The 23,508-nt window shown below is 39.9% G+C and overlaps 1 protein-coding gene across 11 annotated transcripts in view; it reads left to right on the top strand.

Moving 5' to 3' along the window:
• MTA3 (metastasis associated 1 family member 3) overlaps positions 1 to 23,508 on the top strand; it is a 289,993-nt gene that overhangs the window by 180,267 nt on the left and 86,218 nt on the right. For 7 of the 11 annotated variants that reach the window (XR_010109298.1, XR_004669803.2, XR_010109299.1 and 4 more), the window contains exons 10-13: positions 11,068 to 11,142; positions 13,081 to 13,139; positions 19,492 to 19,616; positions 23,211 to 23,362. Coding sequence is in view for 6 of the 11 variants with exons in the window: in XM_034953026.4 (XP_034808917.1) it covers positions 11,068 to 11,142; positions 13,081 to 13,139; positions 19,492 to 19,616; positions 23,211 to 23,362 (411 nt within the window). In the remaining 5 variants the exon portion in view is untranslated. The remainder of the gene's footprint in view (positions 1 to 11,067; positions 11,143 to 13,080; positions 13,140 to 19,491; positions 19,617 to 23,210; positions 23,363 to 23,508) is intronic. The other 4 variants (XR_004669801.3, XM_063594985.1, XM_034953027.4 and 1 more) reach the window with 1 other exon arrangement.

Raw genomic sequence — 23,508 nt, 5'->3', positions numbered from 1 at the left:
CTGATAAAGGAGTAGGAGTTGAGAAACACTAAAGTGAAAATACTTTTCCCTGCACCAAATGTAATACCTCATTCTGTGCTCTGGTGGTATTTACTGAGTACCTGTAACATGCCAGGCTTGCAAAAAGGCACTAGGCATGCAACAAAAATTGAATGTGGTCCTTACTTCAAGGAATTAGTTCATAGTTAAAATCAAGAGATTGAAATATACACCCAAGTAAAATATAATTAATTACTTCTGTCAGTACATGAACAAGTGTATAGGAATATTAAAAAGGATTCATTGTGCCAAAGTGGAAGAGGCTTCATGGAGTTAACTGGCATTTTAGCTGGGTCTCTAATAGGTAAAGAGAGAAAAGAGCAGATAGCAAGGTAAACACTGAGGTGTGAAACTTACAGCACTCCTAGGCACTTAACACAGGACTAGAAGATAACTCTGTGGACTGTAGGTTAGTGCAATATACTTGGACATAGAGGCTGGCATCGGTATCAGACAAAATTAACTATGAAAATGAGTATAACAGTAATAATACTGTTAGATGATTTTTTTGTTGCCTTTATGGTCTAACAAAATTACAGATTTGTAGCATGGTATATATTAGTTTTTATTTTGTTTTACCCTAGCTTGTTTCAATAGAGAGCTTATTGAAACATTAAGTACTAGGGAAGATGAAGAAATATACATCAGATTGGGCCTCCAAGATTGTGACTTTGAAAGTCACACTTCAGAATGGGCCAGCTAAGGATACTGCCGTCCCTGCTGTGATTAGAAACCTAACTGCTGAAGTAGGAAGCTAACACTCTACCTGTGGCTCCAACGTGCTGTCTCTCCCTTGAACCCCACCAGCAGGGTGCCTTTAGTATGAAATCCATCTCTCTTGCCAGTGCATCTATGATGCGACCTAAATTATACCCAGAATCTTAGATGCAAGGGAGTCTGGGAAATGTGGATTTTAACCCTGCAGACTGCCCCTTAGGTCGTGGTTGTTGAAGGGCCAGTCTTGAAGGGTCAGTCCGTATTAGATTTGTTGTATTTTGGAGACTGGAATTGGCTACTTGTGTCAAACCCTTAAAATAAACAGGATAGAATGTCAGAGTGTTAACTGCTCAAAGGGTTTTGTGTTTTTTGTGGTAGTTGTTGTTTTTAAATTATCATCCCCTCTTTCCCTCCATACTTATAAAAGTAATGTATAAACCTAGTAGATAAATAAAATGCAAATAATGTTATTTCCTATAATGCCATCACAGGTACATGATGTTGGGGCAATGTATTTCTTATGACATGAAGTTTTAAGAAGTGTCCTTTTAGAAACTGTCAGGTAGTGTATGCAACAAAAAGTCTCCTGGGCCTCCTCTGCTTAAATACTAAACCTTTACCTGAGCACTGAGCAACTGTGTCATAATGGTGAGTTTTTTAAAGTGGTTTCATCCCACTACCCAAAAGTGATCATTGATTATTTTCTGCTTCCAGTGTCTTAGTTTTCCCAAGTGAATGAATATATTATTGTGTGTTTGTACATTTAAGAACAAATTGTGTAGAAGGCACATATTTAGGTATAGATATTTTTATATTTAGTGGTTAGTGATAGCTTTATTCCAAAGCTTAATTTAACTTATTTCAAAATTTATACACAGTAAAATTCACTCCTTTACAGTTTTTTACAGTTAAAGTTCTGTGAGTTTTTGTAAATGCATACTCCCATAATCATCACCACAGGCTGGGTGTGGTGGGTCACACCTGAAATCTCAGCACTTTGGGAGTCCGAGGCAGGAGGATCACTTGAGCCCAGGAGTTTAAGACCAGCCTGGGCAACATAGTAGACTCTGCCTCTTAAAAAAAAAAAAAAAAAAAAAAAAAGAACAGTCTGGGCATGGTGGCTCATGCCTGTAATCCCAACACTTTGGGAGGCCGAGGTGGGCGGATCACTTGAGGTCATGAGTTCGATACCAGCCTGGCCAACATGGTGAAACCCTGTCTCTACTAAAAATACAAAACAATTAGCTGGGCATGGTAGTGCAGGCCTGTAATGCCAGTTCCTCGATAGACTGAGGCAGGAGAATCGCTGGAACCCAGGAAGTGAAGGTTGCAGTGAGCTGAGATCATGCCACTGCACTCCAGCCTGGGTGATGGAGCAAGACTTCATCTCAAAAAAAAAAAAAAAAAAAGGTGGGGGCCTGGGCATTGTGGCTCACACTTGTAATCCAAGCACTTAGGGAGGCTGAGGTGGGCAGATCACTTGAGGCCAGGAGTTTGAGACCAGGCTGGCCAATATGGTGAAACCCCATCTCTACAAAAAAAAAAAAATACAAAAATTAGCTGGGCCTGGTGGCACATGCCTATAATCCCAGCTACTCAGGAGGCTGAGGCATGAGAATTGCTTGAACCCAGGAGGCAGAGGTTGCAGTGAGCTGAGATCGCGCCACTGCACTCTAGCCTGGGTGTTAGAATGAGACTCTGTCTCCACAAACAAACAAAACTCATCACCACAATCAAGACACAATACAGTTCCATCACCTCTCCCGTCAAGTCTCCCCTTTTATAGTCAACAATACCCTAGCCCTAATCCTGGCAACCACTGATTTATGCTCCATCCCTGTAGTTTTGCCTTTTTCTGAACACTGTGTAAGTACAATCGTTTAGTAGTATGTAACTTTTTAATTTTGGTTTCTTTTACTTAACATAATGCATCTGGTATTCATCACTGTTGCTGCATATATCAGTCGTTCATTTTCACTGCCTAGTAGTACTATTCCATTGTGTGAATGTACCACAATCAGTTTATTCATTCACCTGTTGAAGGGAATTTGAATTGTTTCTGATTTTTGATGATTATGGATAAAGTTGCCATAAACATTTTGCATGCTAGTTTTAGTGAACTTAAGTTTTTGTTTCTCTTGGGAAATACGAGCTGTGGGGTTGCTGGGTCTTACATGATAACTATATGTTTAACTTTATAAGAAACTACCTTTGTTAGCTTTATAACATATCAGTGTAGCCAGACTGAACCACATTTTCCAGAATTCCCTTCCCGGTATGTTGCCCTTTAGGGTGGGCCATGAGAAATTCTAGTGCAGGATTTGGAGAGCAGAAATGAAGCACCAGCCATTTTTGTAGCTATATGTGTTCTCATTTATCTGCTGGCCCAGTTTGTTGGCATGAGGCAATGTTGGGACTGCAGTTGCTCTATTTTCCCTAGGATCCCCCTTCTTCATCTCTGACTCCAGGGCAAGGTGTGTGTTTGTGTGTTTAGCACCATGAAGAAAGCCTTAGTTTCTGCAGAACATTCATACCATCAGGATCAAAGGCATTCACTACTGACAAGGGTTTTTCCCATCCTTGTAGGCTCCAGCTCATGCTGTCATATTTTGCTAGTTTGAATGCAAATTGATACAGCCACTTGGGAAAACAGTTCGCTTATCAGTCAGGATTCAGTTAGAAAAACAGGACCACTAAAACAGGTGTGGCATGATCATAGCTCACTGCAGCCTCAAACTCCTGGGCCCAGGTGATCCTCCTGGCTTCAGCCTTGCACATAACTGGGACTACAGGCATGTTGTGCCACCATGTCTGGCTAACTTTCTTTTAATTATTATTTTTTGTATAGATGCGGTCTCACCATGCTGCCCAGGCTGGTCTCCAACTCCTGGGCTCAAATGATCCTCTTGCCTTGACCTCCCAAGTTGCTGGGATTATAGGCGTGAGCCACTGCACCTGACACATTATTGTCATTTTAAAAAAAGCCATTATAATAGGTTTGTAGTAGCATTTCATTTCGGTTTTAATTTGCATTTTCCCTGAAGACTAATGATAAGCCTCTTTTCATGTGTTTCATTGCCCATCATATGTCCTTGATGTGAAATGTTTTTCAAAATCTTCTGCCTATTTTAAAAGTGGGCTTTTTTTGTTTGTTGATTTTGAGAGTTTGTTATGTATTTTGCATTCAAGTGTTTTTTTTGTTTGTTTTTTTTTTGTAACATTCTCTCCTAATCTGCAGCTTTTATATATCCACCTTGTACTCTGCAGCCTTGTGAATCTCTTGCAGTAGTTATAGTCGGTTTTTTTGGTAGATTCTTTGGGACTTTCTACATAGACAGTCATGCTGTCTGCACATAAAGGGCAGTTTTTGTTTTTATTTCCCATCTGAATGCCTTTTATTTTTATTTATTTATTTATTTTTGCCTTATTGCACTGGCTAGTATTTCCAATACAGTGTTCAAAAGAAGTGACAAGAGCAACATCCTTTTCTTGTTCCTGTTCTTAGGGGAAATTCATTCATTTTTTTTTACTATTACATGTGAGATCAACTGTAATTTGTTTTGTTTTTGTATGTATCTTTTAATGACGAGCAAGTTCCTCTCTATTCTTATTTTTTGAGAGTTTTTAAAAAAATCATGAATGATGTTGAATTTTGTAAGATGTGTTTTATGCATCAATTGTGATTGTGGAATGTTTATCTCTTTGTCTTCTGATATGGTGAATAACATTGATTAATTTATGATTGTTGAAAACAACCAGTGTACCTGGCTATCAATTCCACTTGGTCATGAGGTTTGTTTTAATACAGTGCTGAATTTGATTTCCCAGTATTTTGTTAAGGATGTTTGCATCTGTGTTTTTGAAATTTATCTTTTTAAATTGACAAACTAAGACTTAATATACATTTATTGTGTGGAACATGTTGTTTTGAATCTATGTTAATGATTAATACAGATCTTTTGATTTCCTTGTAATATTTTTGGTTTTATTTCAGGCTAATGATGGCTACTTAGAATGAGTTGGGAAGTATTCTCTTTTCTGTTTTCTGGAACTGTTTGTGTAGACTTATTCCTTACATGTTTGGTTGAGTTCACTAGTGAAGTCATCTCTTTTTGGAAGGTTTTAAAACTGTGAAGTCATTTTGTTTAATAGATACAGGTCTTTTATTGTTACCTCTTTCTTCTTGAGTGAGTTTGGTAGTTTGTCTTCCAAAGGATTTGTCCCTTTTATCTTAAGTTGTCTAGTTTACTGTTATAAAGATGTTTATAATAAGAGTTTAGAATATTCTCATGTTATCCTTTTATGGTCTGTAGCATGGATCTGTATTTACATCTACTCTCGTTCCTGATACCGATAATTTGTGTCTTTTTTTTTTTTTTTCTTTTTTCTTGATCAGTCTGGCTAGGAGTTTATCAGTGTTGTTGAACTTTGCAAAAAAAAAAAAAATCCAGCTTTTGGTTTGATTGACTTTGCTCTATTTTCTGTTTCATTGATTTCTGCTTGTTTCTTTATTACTTCTTTCCTTTACATTGCTTTGGACTTAATTGCTTTTTTTTTTTTCCTAGTATCTTCTTATGATTGAAGCTTAGGGCTACAGATGTGGTAACATACCCTGTAGTCCCAGCTACTTGGGAGCTTGGGAAACTGAAGCGAGAGGATCACTTGAGCCCGGGATTTTGAGGCTGCAGCATGCTATGACCATGCCTGTGAATGAATAGCTACTGCACTCCAGCCTGGGCAGCATAGCATTACACTATCTCAGTTAACCAAACCAACAAAAACATTGAAGCGTGCATCATTTATTTGAAACCTTTCTTCCAATATAAGCACTTAATGGCAGTACAACGATGAATTCAGCTTTGCTTGAAAAACTCTGCTATTACTTAAAACATATTTCATTTTTTATGTAATTCACTTTTATCCTTTTCTTTTTCAGTGCTGTAAAGCTGTCTCTTTATCTGATGTACCTAGTTTCTGATGAGAAGTTCCTATGATGTGATGTTTCTTTTTCTTTGTTTTCAAAATTTTCTGCCTACTTTTGGTTTTTAGCATTTTTACTTCCACAGTGTGACTGAGTGTGTTCTTCTTTGTAATTATTCTATTTGTAATTCTCTGAGCATCCTAGAGCTGTTTTTTTGTTTTCCATTAATTTTGAGTAATTCTTAGCCATTTTCTTTTTAAACATTTTTTTCTTTTTTTAATTTTTATTTTTAGTTTTTGCAGGTTCATAGTAGGTGTATATAATTATGGGGTACATGAAATTTTTTAATTTTAATTTTTTTTTTTTTTGGAGACAGAGTCTCTGTCACCAGGCTGGAGTGCAGTGGCGCAATCTTGGCTTACTGCAGCCTCCGCCTGCCAGGTTCAAGTGATTCTTCTGCTTCAGCCTCCTGAGTAGCTGGGACTACCGGCACACGCCACCAACCCCAGCTAATTTTTGTATTTTTATTTTATTTATTTATTTATTTATTGAGACAAAGTCTCACTCTGTTGCCCAAGCTAGAGTGCAGTGGCGCGATCTCTGCTCATTGCAACCTCCACCTCCCAGGTTCAAGTGATTCTCCTGCCTCAGCCTCCCAAGTAGCTGGGACTACAGGCACACACCACCATGCCCAGGTAATTTTTTTTTATTTTTAGTAGAGATGGGGTTTCACTATGTTGGCCAGGCTGGTCTTGAACTCCTGGCCTCAAGCAATCCGCCCGCCTCGGCCTCCCAAAGTGCTGAGAGTACAGGCGCACGCCAGCAGCTCCAGCTAATTTTTGTATTTTTAATAGAGACGGGGTTTCACCATGTTGGCCAGGATGGGCTCAATCTCCTGACCTTGTGATCTGCCTGCCTCGGCCTCCCAAAGTGCTAGGATTACAGGCGTGAGCCACCACACCCTGGCCTATGAAATACTTTGATACAGGCATGCAATATGTAATAATCACCTCTTAGAACATCGTACACACACACACACACACACACACACACACACATCCCCCCCTAAAACTTAATAATTAGAAAACTGCATTTTAACTTCATTCCCCTTTTTAACTTTTTGTTGATTCTGTGTCTTATTGTACTATGTTTTGGAAAGTTGTAGTTATTTTTTTTTATTGGTTCATCATTTAGGCTTTGTGCTTAAGACAAGTGTAGTTTACATACCACAATTACAGTGTTATAATACTCGATGTGTTCTTCTGTGTACTTACTATTACCAGCAGGTTTTGTACCTTCAGATGATTTCCTCTTGCTCACCAACATCTATTTTTTTCTGATTAAAGAACTCCCTTTAGCACTTCTTATTGGACAGGTCTAGTGTTGATGAAATCCTTCAGCTTTTGTTTGTCAGGAAGTCTTAATTTCTCCACCACGTTTGAAGGACATTTTCACTGGATATACTATTCTTGGGTAAAGGTCTTTTCCTTCAGCACTTTAAATATGTCGTGCCACTCTCTCCTGGCCTGTAAGGTTTCCACTGAGAAGTCTGCTGCCAAACGTACTGGAACTCCATTATAAGTTATTTGTTTTTGCTCTCTTGTTGCTTTTGAGGTTCTTTCTTTATCTTTGACCTTTGGGAGTTTGATTATAACCTTATTGAATATTGATGTTAATATTTTTCTCCAGGTTTGGGAAATTCCCTAATATTATCCCTTTGAATAATCTTCCTGCCCCTCTTTCTCTACCTCTTCTTTAAGGCCAATAACTCTTAGATTTGCTCTTTCAAGGCTATTTTCTAGATCCTGTAGGCAGGCTTCATTGTTTTTATTCTTTGCTTTTTTCTCTCCTGTGACTGGGTATTTTCAAATAGCCTGTCTTCAGGCTCAATAATTCTTCCTTCTGCTTAATTAGTTCCACTATTAAGTGACTCTGATGCATTTTTTCAGCATGTTAATTGCATTTTCAACTCTAGAATTTCTGCTTGATTCTTTTTATTTCAGTCTTTTTGTTAAATTTGTCTGACAGAATTCTGAATTGCTTCTGTCTGTTATCTTGAATTTCTTTGAGTTTCCTCAAAACAGCTATCTTGAATTCTTTTTTTTTTTTTTTTCTTTTGAGACAGTCTTGTTCCATCACCCAGGCTGGAGTGCAATGGCGTGATCTCGGCTCACTGCAACCTCCACCTCCCGGGTTCAAGCAATTCTTGTGCCTCAGCCTCCCAAGTAGCTGCAATTACAGACATTCATCACTATGCCTGGCTAATTTTTTAGTATGTTTAGTAGATACAGGGTTTCGCCACGTTGGCCAGGCTAGTCTCGAACTCCTGGCCTTATGTGATCCTCCTGCCACAGCCTCCCAAAGCGCTGGGATTACAGGCGTGAGCCACTGTGCCCAGCCAGCTATTTTGAATTCTCTGTCTGAAAGGTCACATGTCTCTGTTTATCCAGCATTGGTCCCTCCTGACTGACTGACTTTGTTTGGTGAGGTCATGTTTTCCTCATGATGATGCTTGTAGATGTTCGTTAGTGTCTGAGCATTGAAGAGTTAGGTATTTATTGTAGTCTTCACAGTCTGGGCTTGTTTGTGTCCGTCCTTCTTGAAAAGGCTTTCTAAAGGACTTGGGCCTCAAGCCCAATATCACTGTGGTTTTTGCAGACTCAAAGTACTCCCTTGGTAGTCTCGGATTAGATCTGGAATTCTCTGGATTACCAGACAGACTGTTGTTCTTTTCCCTTTCTCTCAAAGAAACAGTGTCTCTCCCTCTCCCTCTTCCCCTCCCCCTCCCTCCTTCTCTCCCCCCGTCCCTTGAGCTACCTGGAACCGGGGTGTGGTGACACAAGCACTCTTGTGGCTACCACCACTGGGGCTGTGCTGGGTCATGCCTGCCGTAACTGCTCACTTGCTACCACCTATGCTCACTCAAGGCCCTAGGGCTCCACAATCAGCAGGTGGCAAAGTGAGACAGGTTTGTGTCCTTCCCTTCAGGGTAGTGAGTTCCTCCAGGCCCCGATGAGTCCAGAGATGCTGTCTGAGAACCAGGGATTGGAGTCAAAAACCTTAGAAATTTGCCTGATGTTCTATTCTGCTGTGACTAAGCTGAGACTCAAACCACAATATAAAATCCTTCCTGCTTTTCCTTCCCCTTTCCACAGGCAGAGGGGCCTCCCTGTGGACACCAACACCCAGCCACTGTTGGGGGTGGGGGTAGTTCTGCCAGGCCACCTCCAATGTACACTTAAAGCCCATGGGCTCTTCATTTTAGTCAGCTGGTGGGGAATGCTGTCCGGCCTGGGATCACCCTTCAGGGCACTGGGCTCCCCTCTGGCCCAAGGCAGGTCCAGAAATTCTGCTCAGGAGCTGAGGCCTGAACCTGGGGACCCCAAAAGCCTGCTTATTCCTCTACCCCACTGTGGCTGAGCAGTAACTAAGGTGCAAAACAACAACATCCCTTTACTTTTCCATCTTTTTAAACAGAAGAAGCCTTTCACCATAGCCACCTATAGCTGGGAATGTGCTTGGGAATGTGCTGGGTCACACCTGTAGTCAGCACATCTCAGAGCCCAAGGCCCATGGTGTACTACCCAGGCATTGCTGCTGGTTACTCGGAGCCCATGGGCTCTTTAATCAGCAGCTGATGAATCTTGCAGGGACTGGGTCCTTCCTTTAAGGCAGCAGGCTCTGTTTTGTCCAGATGGTGTCTAGAAATGTGTATAGGAGCTAGGGCCTGGAATGGGGGCCTCACGACTCTGCCTGGTGCCCTATCCTGCTGTGGCTGAGCAGGTATCCAAGATGCAAGACAAAGTCCTCTTTACTCTTCACTTTCCATCCCTTAAGCAGAAGGAAGGAGACATTTTTGCCCCTGAGCTGTACTGCCTAGGTTTGGGAGAGGGGTGGTGCAATCACTCCTTTAGCCACCCTGGGTGTCTCCCTAGGTCACATGCCACCCGAAGTCCTCTGGCTCTGAGTCCAGCCCAGCACTAGGAGTTGTTTAGGAGTTGAAGTCCTTGTGTACCTAGGCTGTCTTCTAAGTTTACGTAGGTCCTCAGAGCACTTCAGCCCATGGTCACGAGGCTTGTTGAGAAACTCAAGTTCCAACCGATAGGATAGGTGATTACCCTCTGGCTAGGTCTGGTACAGATTCTCCCTCCCTATACAGGTACTGGCTGACCCCAGCATGGATTTATTCTCTGCTGTCACAGGGCAGCACTAAGTTCAATGTAAAGTCCCCTGGTCACTGTGATGTTCTTCCCCCATATGCACAGACTCTGGCACTGCAAGGCCTCTGCCAGGGGATGGGAGAGTGGTGGCATCAGCGATTCAAGACTAGACTGTCTCTCCTGTCCTCCTCAATGCTTCTTTCAAGGATTTGCAGAGACCAAATGACACACAGTCATAGCTGCCATCTTTGGAAGCTGAAATAACTCAGGCTAGAGCTGTTTAAATGCCGTTTCTAAAATAGTGCTGCAGCCCCACCTGTAGCTTGAGAACTTTCCCAAGTAAGTCATGAAATGTTATCAGGACTGGTCACGGTGGCTCATCTGTGATCCTAGGACTTTGGGAGGCTGAGGTGGAAGGATTGCTTGAACCTAGTTGTTCAAGACCAGCCTGGGCAACATAGGGAGACCCCAACTCTACAAAAAATAAAAAAGAATTAGCCGGGCATGGTGTCACACCTATAGTCTCAGCTGAGGAGGCTGAGGCAGGAGGATCACTAGAGCCTGGGAGGTTGAGACTGCAGTGAGCTGTGATCATGCCACTGCACTGTCTCTTAAATAAAAAGAGAAAGAAATGTTATCAGTTATGATGTTTATAATTTTTAGTAAAATGTATAAACGGAATGAGAAATGGAATGTGTTGTATTCACATTCCATACTGAATATGACTTGTTTGGGGTACCGTTTGCTAAGGATTAATTTTAAATTTCTCAAATATTCTAGAATGAATCTTCCATGTGGATATTTGCTTCATTATTTTAAAGAAGTGGTTTTTAAGGGCCAGGTGTGATGGCTCGCACCTGTAATCTCAGCACTTTGGGAGGCCGAGGTGGGCAGATCACCTGAGGTTAGGAGTTCGAGACCAGCCTAACCAACATGGTGAAACCTTGTCTCTACTAAAAATACAAAAATTTAGCTGGGCATGGTGGCATGTGCTTCTAATCCTAGCTGCTTGGGAGGCTAGGCAGAAGAATTGCCTGAACCCAGGAAGCGGAGGTTGTTGTGAGCTGACATCACGCCACTGCACTTTAGCCTGGGCAACAAAGTGACAGTCTATCTCAAAAAAAAAAAAAAAAAAAAAAGTGGTTTTTAAGGAAAGCACTTTCTATAGTGGCTTATTTTCATCTCATTTTATTATATGTTAACATAGATGATACGTTGATTTTTTTTCAGCTTCCTTGGAAATCATTGACTAGCATCATTGAATATTATTACATGTGGAAAACTACTGACAGATATGTGCAACAGGTAATTTTTTTCATATTGCTACCAATATGGTTGCATTTAAGTGAACTTTCTGTTTATATTTTAATATTTTTTTAGCGATATACTAATTTTAAATTTGCTTACCTTACTTTTTCCAGACTACTTTAAACTACATGATTTCATATCTTTAGGATATTATTTAAGATTTTAATCTTAATATTTCCTTGACTTGGCATGAATTATGATAAATATTTTGGAGAGATACCACTAGAGAGGCATTATTTTCTTTGCATTTGACTGATCCTTCATCTCTTTGTAGTTCATGGCAATGATCAAAGATGTGATGCTAACACAAACCTCTTGAACAAGTTATTTTTATGAAGAATTGAGAATTTAGACCAATGTCATCAGCCATATAATTTGATATGTTTTTAAAGATCTTCTGAAACCTCTTTACATGACATTTGTGTGGCTATACCCCCGAAATCCTTGACCTTAAATGTAGTAGTCTTACTAGTATGGTGTTTTCGTACTGTACATAAGCTTTTTCTTAAATTTAATTTTTGAGTCCTTCTCAAATATCCTAAATTCAGGTAACTCTCAATTACTTATTTTTTGAATAATATTACCTCTGGGGAAAGGCACATTTTCCTGAAATGACATCAGTCAATACTTGTGTTATATTTGTATAGGCACATATTAGAACTGATAAAAAGGCAAATATATTTAACACAGACATTATTTTTCCTATATATGTAGGTTATACAGTGGCAAGTATTAGATGCTATAAAAAAACATTTTATGAATCACTTTTTAAAATATCATAATGAGCTGGGTGTGGTGGTGTGCACCTATATTCCCAGCATTTTGGGAGGCCGAGGCAGGAGGATTGCTCAGCCCAGGAGTTCATGTCCAGCCTGGGCAACATAACAAGACCCTGTCTCTAAAAATAAATAAAAATTGAAAACAAAAAGTACCATGGTGAATTGCTGAGGTCACAAATAGTGAATAGATTCTTATGGCTTGTTGAAAAATTTCCAGTGTCAATATTAATATAATTCAAAAAGTGCTTATTATAAACAACTTAGGTATAGATCAAGACCATGTAGTCTGGAAACCTATATTATTAAAAAAGAGTCTCTAAAGATGGAGATGATGGTATCAAGGATGGTTGAAAAGTAGATAATATTCTTTCCAAAAACTTCAACCCTGTTCTAAAAGTTTCAAGTTGTCCCCCTAAGTATTTCTGTTTTCTCCTCATTGGGAAAATAGAAGATAGCCTTATATTCTGGTTTGTCTTATTTTTGGACATCAACCATATGTTATTTTACTTCTCTATTTGCCTGCATTATCATGTTGGTCAGTGTCTGGATTTGATTATATAATCTCCTTCCCATTCCTTTCCCTACATATGGCTCCTAATTGGTTCCAGTAGAATATTATGTGAATTCAGCTGAGGTTTAAAGTTTAATGCATATCTCCCAACATTTGAGAATAAATGCTTATTTAGTTCTACTTAGAATAGCCACAGTCACTCCTCTTGCCTGGATTTTGGAAACGAATAGTCTCTGAATATTTTTCTAAAAGCAGAGAGAGAGAGTGAGAGTGTGTGTGTTTTCTTCTAGAAAGGCAAATAAGTAATAAAGTAGAAATTAAATTTGAAAAGTAAAAATGGTTACTTTTTAAAGGTCCTGTTTATTCACTCATAGAGGAATGGAAAATGGAGTTGCTCATTGCTTTATATTTTTAAAACTATGCCTAAAATGGTATTAATATTTAAAGTTGTGTACCACAGAATCTAGTGACTTTTCTTAGACATTATTGCAGTTTAAGAATATGCATATGAAAGAAAAGCTTATCTTAAAATCGTAATTTTTGAATTACACTTTAATACGTATTTTCTTGTGAATTTTTAAGACAATGAACAGTAGTAATAATTAGGCATTGCATGTAAAATGTTTTATTCATCTTTTGAATTAGAAACGTCTAAAAGCAGCAGAAGCTGAGAGTAAACTGAAACAAGTATATATCCCAACTTAGTAAGTAATTGAAATCTTTTAAAATATTTGTTATGGTCTTAATTTTATCATTGCAGAATATGTCATTTTGTTCAGTTTCAGCAAAATTTGAACTTTTGTGTATCTTTCTTCTTCTACAAAGCATGAGACTTACTATTATACCACTACAATAAAAAGGAGCCAGTGAGAGAAACCTCAAATAGACTAACCTAAAGACTAGAGGAAGAAACGTACTATGTACTATACTTTTATCAAATCAAAGCTGCAGGGAAAGTGTCAGAAAACCTATGAAATGCTGTATTATTTGAAGCAAATGTGTTTCAGAAAGCTAGCAGCTTTTCAAACTATAGATTTTGTTTGGGTAATGCATACTGCTCTTTGGAGGTTTGTTGTTGATTTGGTTGAGGATTTTACATTGTTTTCTTGGTTCTAATGGCAATTAGAACCATATTTGGTAAATGTGTGACAAATAATGGAGAGGTTTTGATTATTTTGTTTGTCTAGTGTTCTATCATTATTATCCTTTGAATTCAGAAATCATTGTCATCTCAAAATGAATGCCAATTTTTTTTTTTCCATTTGCTTTGTTTTAAATGAGGCTGAGCATGGTAGCTCACGCCTATAATCCCAGCACTTTGGGGAACCTCGTTTCTGCAAAAAATTTAAAAGAAATATAAGGTACTATATCCTTTTGTTGAGATTTTCAGAGTTTGCTTATTCATTTGTTCAGAAAGAATTGGTTTATTAAGCACCACGTGTATATTGTTCTATCCTAGATTCTTTTAGGATTAAAATGAAATTTATTGCAGAGTTCTGTGTACTGCTCTAAGCCTTTTCTCCCTCTTCAACCTATTTACAGTTGTTTAATAACTAGCCTTTTGTTTCTGGAATTTTGATATTTTGTATAATACATGTTTTTATATACATATAGGAGGCCTCATAGACAATGAGTTCTGATCTTTCATACTGATCTTTTACCAGAAGACAGATAACTCTGGTTTAATTTTAAGAACATGTAATTTTTACAGAGTCTGTAATTTTTATTAAGAACTGTAATAGCCCATCTGCAGAGTGGTTTCTAATTCCTTCTAAATTATATGTTTTATATGATGGATTTATAAAAGAGCCACTTCTCAAATAAAATACTGTTGCAACTCATGTGTCTTAGATTTTCAAAAGCAAGCATACCAGCTTTCTTATACTTCAAAGTGCTGCCACCATGAAATAATACATTTAACTAGTTTTGACCAAGTAACCCAGATAATTGTTTCCATTTGGCTTTACATTGACTTTGGAGTCAATGTAATCTAAGTCAGGGATCAACAAACTATAGTCGCAAGCCAAATCTGACCTACTGCTTGTTTTGTGAATAAAATTTTGCTTGATTTTTGTTTTTGTTTTGTGAGATGAGGTCTTGCTCTGTCACCGTGGTTTAAGTGCAGTGGTGCAGTCATGGCTCACTGCAGCCTCAACCTCCTGGGCTCAAGTGATCCTCCCACCTCAGCCCCCCAGGTAGCTGGGACTATAGGCGCGCACCACCACACCCGACTAATTTATTTTTTATAGAGACAGTGTCTCCCTATGTTACCCAGGAGTTCTCATGAACAGTGGAAGTTGATTTTAAACAATGGAGAGTCATGGTCAGATTAGCACTTTAAGATCACCTGCTATATGTTGGGAAATGGTTTGAGAAAGAGGACTAAGAGTAGGTGCAGAGGGACTAGTTATGAAGTTCTTGGAGAGGAAAGATAACACTAGCTTGACCTAGAGTAGTAGCTCTGGAAATGGCGTGATATTTGGAGGTGACTGACTTTTATGGCGGGCGGGGGTGTCAAGTGTGAATCCTAGGTTTCTGGCACAGTGAAGTGGGTTGTCATGCTATTTGTTAAGCTCAGAAACTGTGGCAGAGAATCAGGTTAGGTCATTTTGAGTTTATCAGAAAAGAGTTGTTCCATATGCTGTCACCAAATACTGGATGTATTGGTCTTAAACTCAGTGTGGGAAGGTCTGGACTAGAGATACATATTTGAGCTTCATCAGCATACAATAATTATATTTGAAGCCATAGATAAGATTTCTGAGGGATAGCAATAAGAAAAGGGTCTTGACTTAGCCTTGAATAAATCCAGTATTTATAGATCAGATAGAATATGATAGCTAAAAAAGGATAGCTAGGTGAGTATGGTATCACAGAAGCTGAGAGGAGTATGTTTCAGGGAGGGGGAGAGAGATTTAACAGTGTTGGATGCTGGTGGGAAATAGCCAAGGAATTTAATAACATGGAGATCATTGGTGATCTTAGTGGCATGGTGAGCACTGCTGCATATGAGCCAAGGAGGTACAAGCAGATGAGAGAGGGAGTGTACAATGTTCTCTAGAGGGCAGGAGGGCTGGAATCTGGAGCACTGATGAGGAGAGTGAGGGAAGGTTTGAGCGTTAGATTAAAGGAAGGGCAATTTCATATAATGTGTCTTTTAAAACATTAAAAATGTTTGCTTACAGTCACAGATTGTCACAATGACATCAATCATTTGTCCCCCGGGAATTAATCTATAGGTACCTGGTTTTGCAGAACATATTTTATGTGATTCACATGTCTATATGCAGTCTTGGCACACTTGTTTTCCTTTTGTGATTATTATGATTAAGACAAGTGATGTATTCAATCAAATAACGTTCTAGATTCAGTTGAGCAATGAACTTTGCTCTCATTCTTTTTTAAGGCAGCTCAACTGTACATTTGTATTAGCTCTTTTTCAACACACATATTTAGCCCTGGGTTAAATATCAGAAATTTTCATATTTCTGGTAAACCTCTGGCCAGTCATTTGACCCCAAGGGGAAATCAGTTCTATCTATATATAGTAGATTTTTTAAAAAAGGAATATTGTATATTATTGAAAATGCTGGTCATTCTAAATCGCCACTTTTCACTTAATATAGTGTCAGCTGAAAACCGTAAGAAGAGAAACACCTTCCATCTGATTTAAAATATGTTTTAGGGCCAGGTGCAGTGGCTCATGCCTGTAATCCCAGCAACTTGGGAGGCTGAGGCAGGAAGACTGCTTGAAGCCACGAGTTTGAGATCAGTCTGCACAAAATGGACCTCACCTCTACAAAAAAATTTAAAAATTATCCAGACATGGAGGCAAATGCCTGTAGGCCCAGTTACTTGGGAGGCTGAGGTAGGAGGATTGCTTGAACCTGGGGTTTTGATGCTGCAGTGAGTTGTGATCATGCCACCACACTCTAGTCTGGACAACAGAGTGAGACCCTGTCTCTAAAAAAATTAAGTAGATAGATAAGAAATAATACATTTTTATAATTATCTATTTTATAACCAGGCATGGTGGCGTGTGACTGTAGTCCCAGCTACTCGGGAGGCTGAGGTGGGAGGATCACCTGAGCCTGAGAGGTTGAGGCTGCAATGGGCCATGGTCATGCCACTGCACTCCAGCCTGGGTGACCCTGCCTCAAAAAAAAAAAAAAAAAATTTAAAGGCCAGGCATGGTGGCTCACACCTGTTGAGAAATTGAGGTGGAATGATCCCTTGAGCCCAGGAATTCAAGACCAGCCTGGGTAACATAGAGTCCCTGTATCTATCCAAAAAAAAAAAAAAAAACAGTAAATAAAGAGCCGGGCATGGTGGCACACACCTGCAGTCCCAGCTACTTGAGAGGCTGAGGTGGGAGTATCACCAGAGCTCAGGAGGTCAAGACTGCAGTGAGTGGTGATCACACCACTACACACCAGCCTGGGTGACAGAGTGAGACCCTCTCTCAAAAAAAAAGAAAAATGTCTTTTAAAAACCAGTTTGTTGGCTGGGCACAGTGACTTATGCCTGTAATCCCAGCACTTTGGGAGGCTGAGGTGGGTGGATCACCTGAGGTCAGGAATTTGAGACAAGCCTGGCCAACATGGTGAAACCCCGTCTCTACTGAAAATACAAAAATTAGCTGGGTATGGTGGCGGGAGCCTGTAATCCCAGCTACTTGGGAGGCTGAGGCAGGAGAATCGCTTGAACCTGGGAGGTGGAGGTTGCAGTGAGCCAGGATCGTGCCATTGCACTCCAGCCTGGGTGAAAGAGTGAAACTCCATCTCAAAAAAAATAAATAGGCTGGGCATGGTGGCTCACGCCTGTAATCCCAGCACTTTGGGAGGCTGAGGTGGGCAGATCACCTGAGGCCAGGAGTTCGAGACCAGCCTGGCCAACATGGTGAAACCCCGTCTCTACTAAAAATGTAAAAATTAGGCAGGCATGGTGGCAGGCGCCTGTAATCCCAGCTCCTCAGGAGGCTGAGGCAGGAGAATCGCTTGAACCTGGGAGGTGGAGGTTGCAGTGAGCCAAGATCGTGCCATTGCACTCCAGCCTGGGTGACAAGAGCAAGACTTTGTCTCAAAAAGTAAATAAATAAATAAATAAATAAAAATAAAAACCAATTTGTCTTTAACATACATTGCTGACACAGGTTAGAAGTGTAAATAATAGTCCTATTTTATAGAGTAGAGATCTCAGTGCACACAGTGGTTAAATGATTTCTTCTGGTAGCAGTGGTGGGAGTGTCACCTGATAGTTGTAATAACAATACCAAAAGGAAATCTTAAGTAGGGTCTTTGCTGTCAGGCCAGACCAACTTTACAAACCAGGCTTTAACAGGTGAATGGAATTGTGGAAAGTGGAAGACCTTGAGTCAACTCTGACTTCAGCTGTCTTGATAGTTGTGAGGTCTCATTGCATCAGTAGATATGGGAAGACAGCATATAATCTGCATTTAGCCATTCAGCATTCATTTCCGATAAATAATTTACTGATTTATTTTGCTTATTTTCTGTTTAGCAAATAAACACAAAAAGTATCGAGAATGAAGTCAGAGACTTATTTATTAGGCACTGAACAAATATATGTTAAATGAATTATGAATTTATTGAGAACGTACTATGTGTACCTGTGCAGTGTTCTGGGGCACGGTTTATAAGCAGCGGGGGAGTTAGCCTACCGTACATGGGGAAAAGTTAGCCTTGTTTGCCTGGGAAATACCAAGATAATCTGGGCTGCACGTTTCTAAGGAATTAATGGCTCTGTTGACTTGGTCTTTGTGAAATTTGCATATACACTTCTGGTAGATGTCTCTTCCCCTCCGTGCTCCCCAAAAGAAAGGGTCTCCCTCTGTTGCCCAGGCTGGAGTGGAGTACAGTGGCATGATCATGGCTCACTGCAGCCTCTAACTCCTGGGCTCAAGTGATCCTCCCACCCTAGCCTTCTGAGTAGCTGGGACTACAGGCACAGGCACCTATGCCTGGGTAATTTTTATTTTTGTTTCTGTAGAGACAGAGTCTCACTGTGTTGCCCAGGCTGGTCTCCGAACTCCTGGCTTCAAGTCATCCTCCTGCCTCTCTTTTCTCCTCTTAAAAAATACTGTCTTAAAAAGGAAAACCTCCAAATACCTTTATTGGTTTTTAAAATTTCAAATGCTATGTAATATTTCTGATAAAATTTCAGATGTAATCGGAGTGGTCATCATGAGTGGCCAGAAGCTCCTGAAGTCCTAAGTGACCTAGAGATGGGCCCTGTTGACCCCACAGCATCTGCTAAGCGTGTGACTTTTGTGCAGCTCCCTGGAGAGCTGGAGTGCAGTAGCCAGCAGCCCCCACACCAGCAGCAGGAACTGAAGAGTGGCTTTCTGGAAACACAACCATGTTGCCTTTCACTTAATTTGTTTGATCCAAATAATTATTTTCTCGGGAGAATTTATAAACGATAACTTGTCTCTTTCAAAAGTGTCAGAGGGGCCGGGCACGGTGGCTGACGCCTGTAATTCCAGCACTTTGGGAGGCCGAGGCAGGCGGATCACAAGGTCAGGAGATCAAGACCATCTTGACTAACACGGTGAAACCCCGTCTCTACAAAAAATGCAAAAAAATTAGCCAGGCATGGTGGCGGGCGCCTGTAATCCCAGCTACTAGGGAGGCTGAGACAGGGGAATTGCTTGAACCCGGGACACGGACGTTGCAGTGAGCCGAGATCGCGCCACTGCACTCCAGCCTGGGCAACAGAGTGAGACTCCGTCTCCAAAAAAAAAAAAAGTGTCAGAGGATGTTCTAAGGAAATTGTATTCGGACCAGAAAAGAGATGGGACAGTATTTACTTCGTGAATGTCAGGCATAAGCAATTCCTTTTTTCATAGACTTGTTTTATAAAGATGAGTAGTGTGAGTTCATTTAACACCTTGCTTTTACCAGTTTATTTCTTCTTCACACATTTTAAAATGTTTGTTTATGTTTATTAAATAGTGAAGGTAAATCAGTAATGATATAGAGCTTTTTGCCTTATTGTACAAATCATTTTATCACCTTATTTTAATTTCATTGAAAGCAGCAAACCAAATCCCAACCAAATATCCACTAGTAATGGGAAGCCTGGTGCTGTGAATGGAGCTGTGGGGACCACGTTCCAGCCTCAGAATCCTCTCTTAGGGAGAGCCTGTGAGAGCTGCTATGGTAAGTTTTCTCTAGCAGGTCAGTTAAGCATCGGGAACTGTTCTGGCTCATGGGGTGTGAGCGTCTGGGAAGTGCCTGAGGTCAGTACGGTGCACCTTGGAAGGCACAAGCATGTCTCCTCTAAATGAGTCGATGCCCCTCCTTACCTTCTGCCTGGAACAGAGGGACTGTTTATTGAATCCTTATTACGTACCACACACTCAAGTTAGGCATTGGATTTCCCTTGATGTACTCTTGTGGTTTGTTGATTAGTTCATAGCAGTGTTTGCTGAGTTGTGTTTAGAGTCGTATTAGCTTTGCAGAAACTGTGTTCCCATGATGCATACCAAATTCCCCTTTGGAGTTTCTCAGTATACTTTGACAAATTAAAGCTCCAAGTAATTCTGTAGGAAAGGCCTCTGTGTGGATAAGCTGCTGTATATAATCCTCAGACCATGTTCCCTCAGTGCACCAGTTTGGGAAATGCTCTTCTATGATACTTGCTTTTGGCCTCAGGATCCCACTGTATTTATCTATGGTGGCAGTATTTTATTTGCCCAGGGTGTTAAATGGGGTCGGTGAAGTGAACCGTTAGGTGGTTGATAGACTTTGTGTGTTTATTTTAAATCTCAAGCAAGGATACAATATCTTAATGGGGCATTGGTGATATTATCATCTATGTTTCCTTCCAGTTAAGGTAGCCTGGGATGGGAGAGGGAAGGAAACGAATGTTTATTGAAAACCTACTTGGTGCCCCATTTTGGGTTCTTAGTAGCTCTTTGAGAGTACATGTAGCCTACTGCCTTCAGGAAGGATATAGGAATGAGGGACGGCTGTGAGTACGATTACGTCGATTGATCCCAAGGAAGGTGTGAGCCAAGTTGCTGAATTTGTAGAAATGGTACATGGGGATGTGTTTAACCATTTTTTTGCAGCATGGGAGCACAAAGGGAAACAATTTGTGGAAAATTAAGATTTTTTAGGTCAGGCTTTTACATGGATAGCATCATAAATACCTTGAATTGGGAATTCTTGGATTTTGAAGTTCATGTATATTTAAATGAAAATGAAAAGAATCCTGCAGACAAGTGGTAGTGGCTTAACCTGTCTTGATTTTAACTTGCAGGCAGGGTGCTGTGGCTCATGCCTGTAATCCCAGCACTTTGGGAGGCCGAGGCGGGTGAATCACCTGAGGTCAGGAGTTCGAGACCAGCCTGGCCAACATGGTGAAACCCCGTCTCTACTAAAAATACCAAAAATTAGCCAGGCATGGTGGCATGCACCTGTAATCCCAGCTACTCAGGAGGCTGAGGCAGGAGAGTAGCTTGAACCCAGGAGGCAGAGGTTGCAGTGAGCTGAGATTGCACCATTGCACTCCAACCTGGGTGACAGAGTGAAACATCGTCTCCCGGCCCCCCCCCCCCCAAAAAAATTAACTTGCAAACCCCTTTCACACTCACGTATATCCCCTTAAATGATTATTCTGTTATTTTTATGTATGCATGATGAATAAGCTATTTTTATTTTATAATATTTACTTTAGACTCATGTATTACTAATCTCCATGATAAAATGTTATCTTAATATAAGATTTATCCTTATAGAGAGATAGAACTTGATGTTTTCTATTTATTAAATGATACCTACTTTCCAATTGAATTTGAGTTATTTAAGGAGAAAGGCATTTATTGACAATTATTAAAATGATTTGCACGATTAGTTTACGTAAAATGTATGTTTTAAGTGAAATTTTATATTTAGAATTCAAAATAGATTCATAGCTTAATGTTTAAGATTTTGAAGGGGAACATCACATCTGGGGACTGTTGTGGGGTGGGGGGAGCAGGGAGGGATAGCTTTAGGAGATATACCTAATGCTAAATGACGAGTTAATGGGTGCAGCACACCAGCATGGCACATGTATACATATGTAACTAACCTGCACGTTGTGCACATGTACCCTAAAACTTAAAGTATAATAATAATAAAATAAAAAATTTAAAAAATGACTTATTAGTTCTAAATTATAGGAGGAAAGGCTTTTAGGCTTTCATTTGTATAAAATAGTTATTTGTATAAATGAAAGCCTAAAATAGGCCTAAAATATTTACACAAATAAAAGCCTAAAATAATAATCCTCCAAAAATAATACATGATGGGTGTACAGTGTTATTCCCGATAAACATGAATATAATGGTCTCTGTATTTTCACTTTTTCACATTGGTTTGTGAAGTGTTAGTTGATATCTTGATGTGCTGTTTGAACATTTGAAGGTAACTTACAGGTCAGAGAAATAATATTTTAAGGCAAACTTACAGAATTACAATTTTTTATGCACCCAATTAACTTATGTCTCAACCTCAGTGTTTTCTCTTAAACTTCAGATCTATCACACATGTATTTTAAATGTCACATGTCAGTAATTTAAACTACAAAACAAAAACTAACACAAGCTTACAGTGTTTAGCTAGCTGTTAAATCATCTGAGTTTTAGGCCTCAAGCATGCTGTGATGTCAGCTGCCCATGCTCACTTCATATGGATTTAGAGTCTTGAAAGGGATTCTGTCTGTAAATGGAGATTTTAAAATAAGGATTTTACTTATTGATTAAAATAAAGGAGTGCAAAACAGATACCTGTTTGTTTCTTCTCTCCTCCCCTACTCCCTCCCTCTTCCCCTCCCCAGCCCCCTCCTCCTCCCCGCTTCCCTCTGTCACCCAGGCTGGAATGCAGTGGTGCAATCACAGTGGCCTCAACCTCCCAGGCTCAAGCAATCCTGCTGCCTCAGTCTCTGTAGTCGCTGGGACTACAGGGGTTCACCACCACACCTGGCTGACAGATACCTGTTTTTATTAGATTCCTGACTTTATCAATGAGACCTCCCTGAGTACCTTAAATAATCCTTGGAGTGGTGTCTGAACCCTGGGTTTGGAAACCTGGATTTAGATTTTTTTTTTTTTTTTTTTTTTCTTTTGAGATGGAGCCTCACTCTGTCGCCCAGGCTGGAGTGCAGTGGCGTGATCTCAGCTCACTGTAACCTCTGCCTCCCACATTGAAGCAATTCTACTGCCTCAGCCTACCGAGTAGCTAGGACTACAGGTGCGTGCCACCATGCCTGGCTAATTTTTTTTTTGTATTTTCAGTAGAGATGAGGTTTCACCGTGTTAGCCAGGATGGTCTTGATCTCCTGACCTCATGGTCCGCCTGCCTCAACCTCCCAAAGTGCTGGGATTACAGGCGTGAGCCACCATGTCCGGCCCCAGATTTTTTAAATACTACCATCTTTTTGAGAACCTATTTCCAGAAACATACACAATAGAGTATTTTTAATCAACAAAACAAAAACTCCCTCAGCAGCACAATGCATAATTCAGGATGCTTCACTGAATAGCTTTAACAGGGCCACAAGCACTTTATATAATAATGGAAATAAGTTGGTTTAATGAATTCTGAGTATTAAATAAACAAATATACTATTATGTTTGACTTGTAAGCTGGGAACAATAACATTGTAAACTAAGCATGACAAGTATTTTTAAAATATTTGATTATTTTGTGTTGATGTTACAAATTAAATAGCATTTTTCGTTTTTTCTTATTTTTCTTCTGCTTTAGCTACACAGTCTCACCAGTGGTATTCTTGGGGCCCACCTAATATGCAGTGTAGATTATGTGCAATTTGTTGGCTTTATTGGAAAAAATATGGAGGCTTGAAAATGCCCACCCAGTCAGAAGAAGAGAAGTTATCTCCTAGCCCAACTACAGAGGTACAGTAGTCTTTTTAGTGTTGAAAAATGGCATGTTTTTAAATGGCTTGATTATTCCTTGGAAACAGAAGTACAGTATAGGATAATTAAAAAATGAAGAAAGCTACCTTTATAGCTAAACGTAGCACTACAATATTCAGGGTAGG

Source organism: Pan paniscus, chromosome 12 (genome assembly GCF_029289425.2).
Source record: "Pan paniscus chromosome 12, NHGRI_mPanPan1-v2.0_pri, whole genome shotgun sequence".
NCBI lineage: Eukaryota > Metazoa > Chordata > Mammalia > Primates > Hominidae > Pan > Pan paniscus.
Note: the sequence above shows the minus strand (reverse complement) of the source record. Positions and strands in the feature narration are given on the sequence as shown.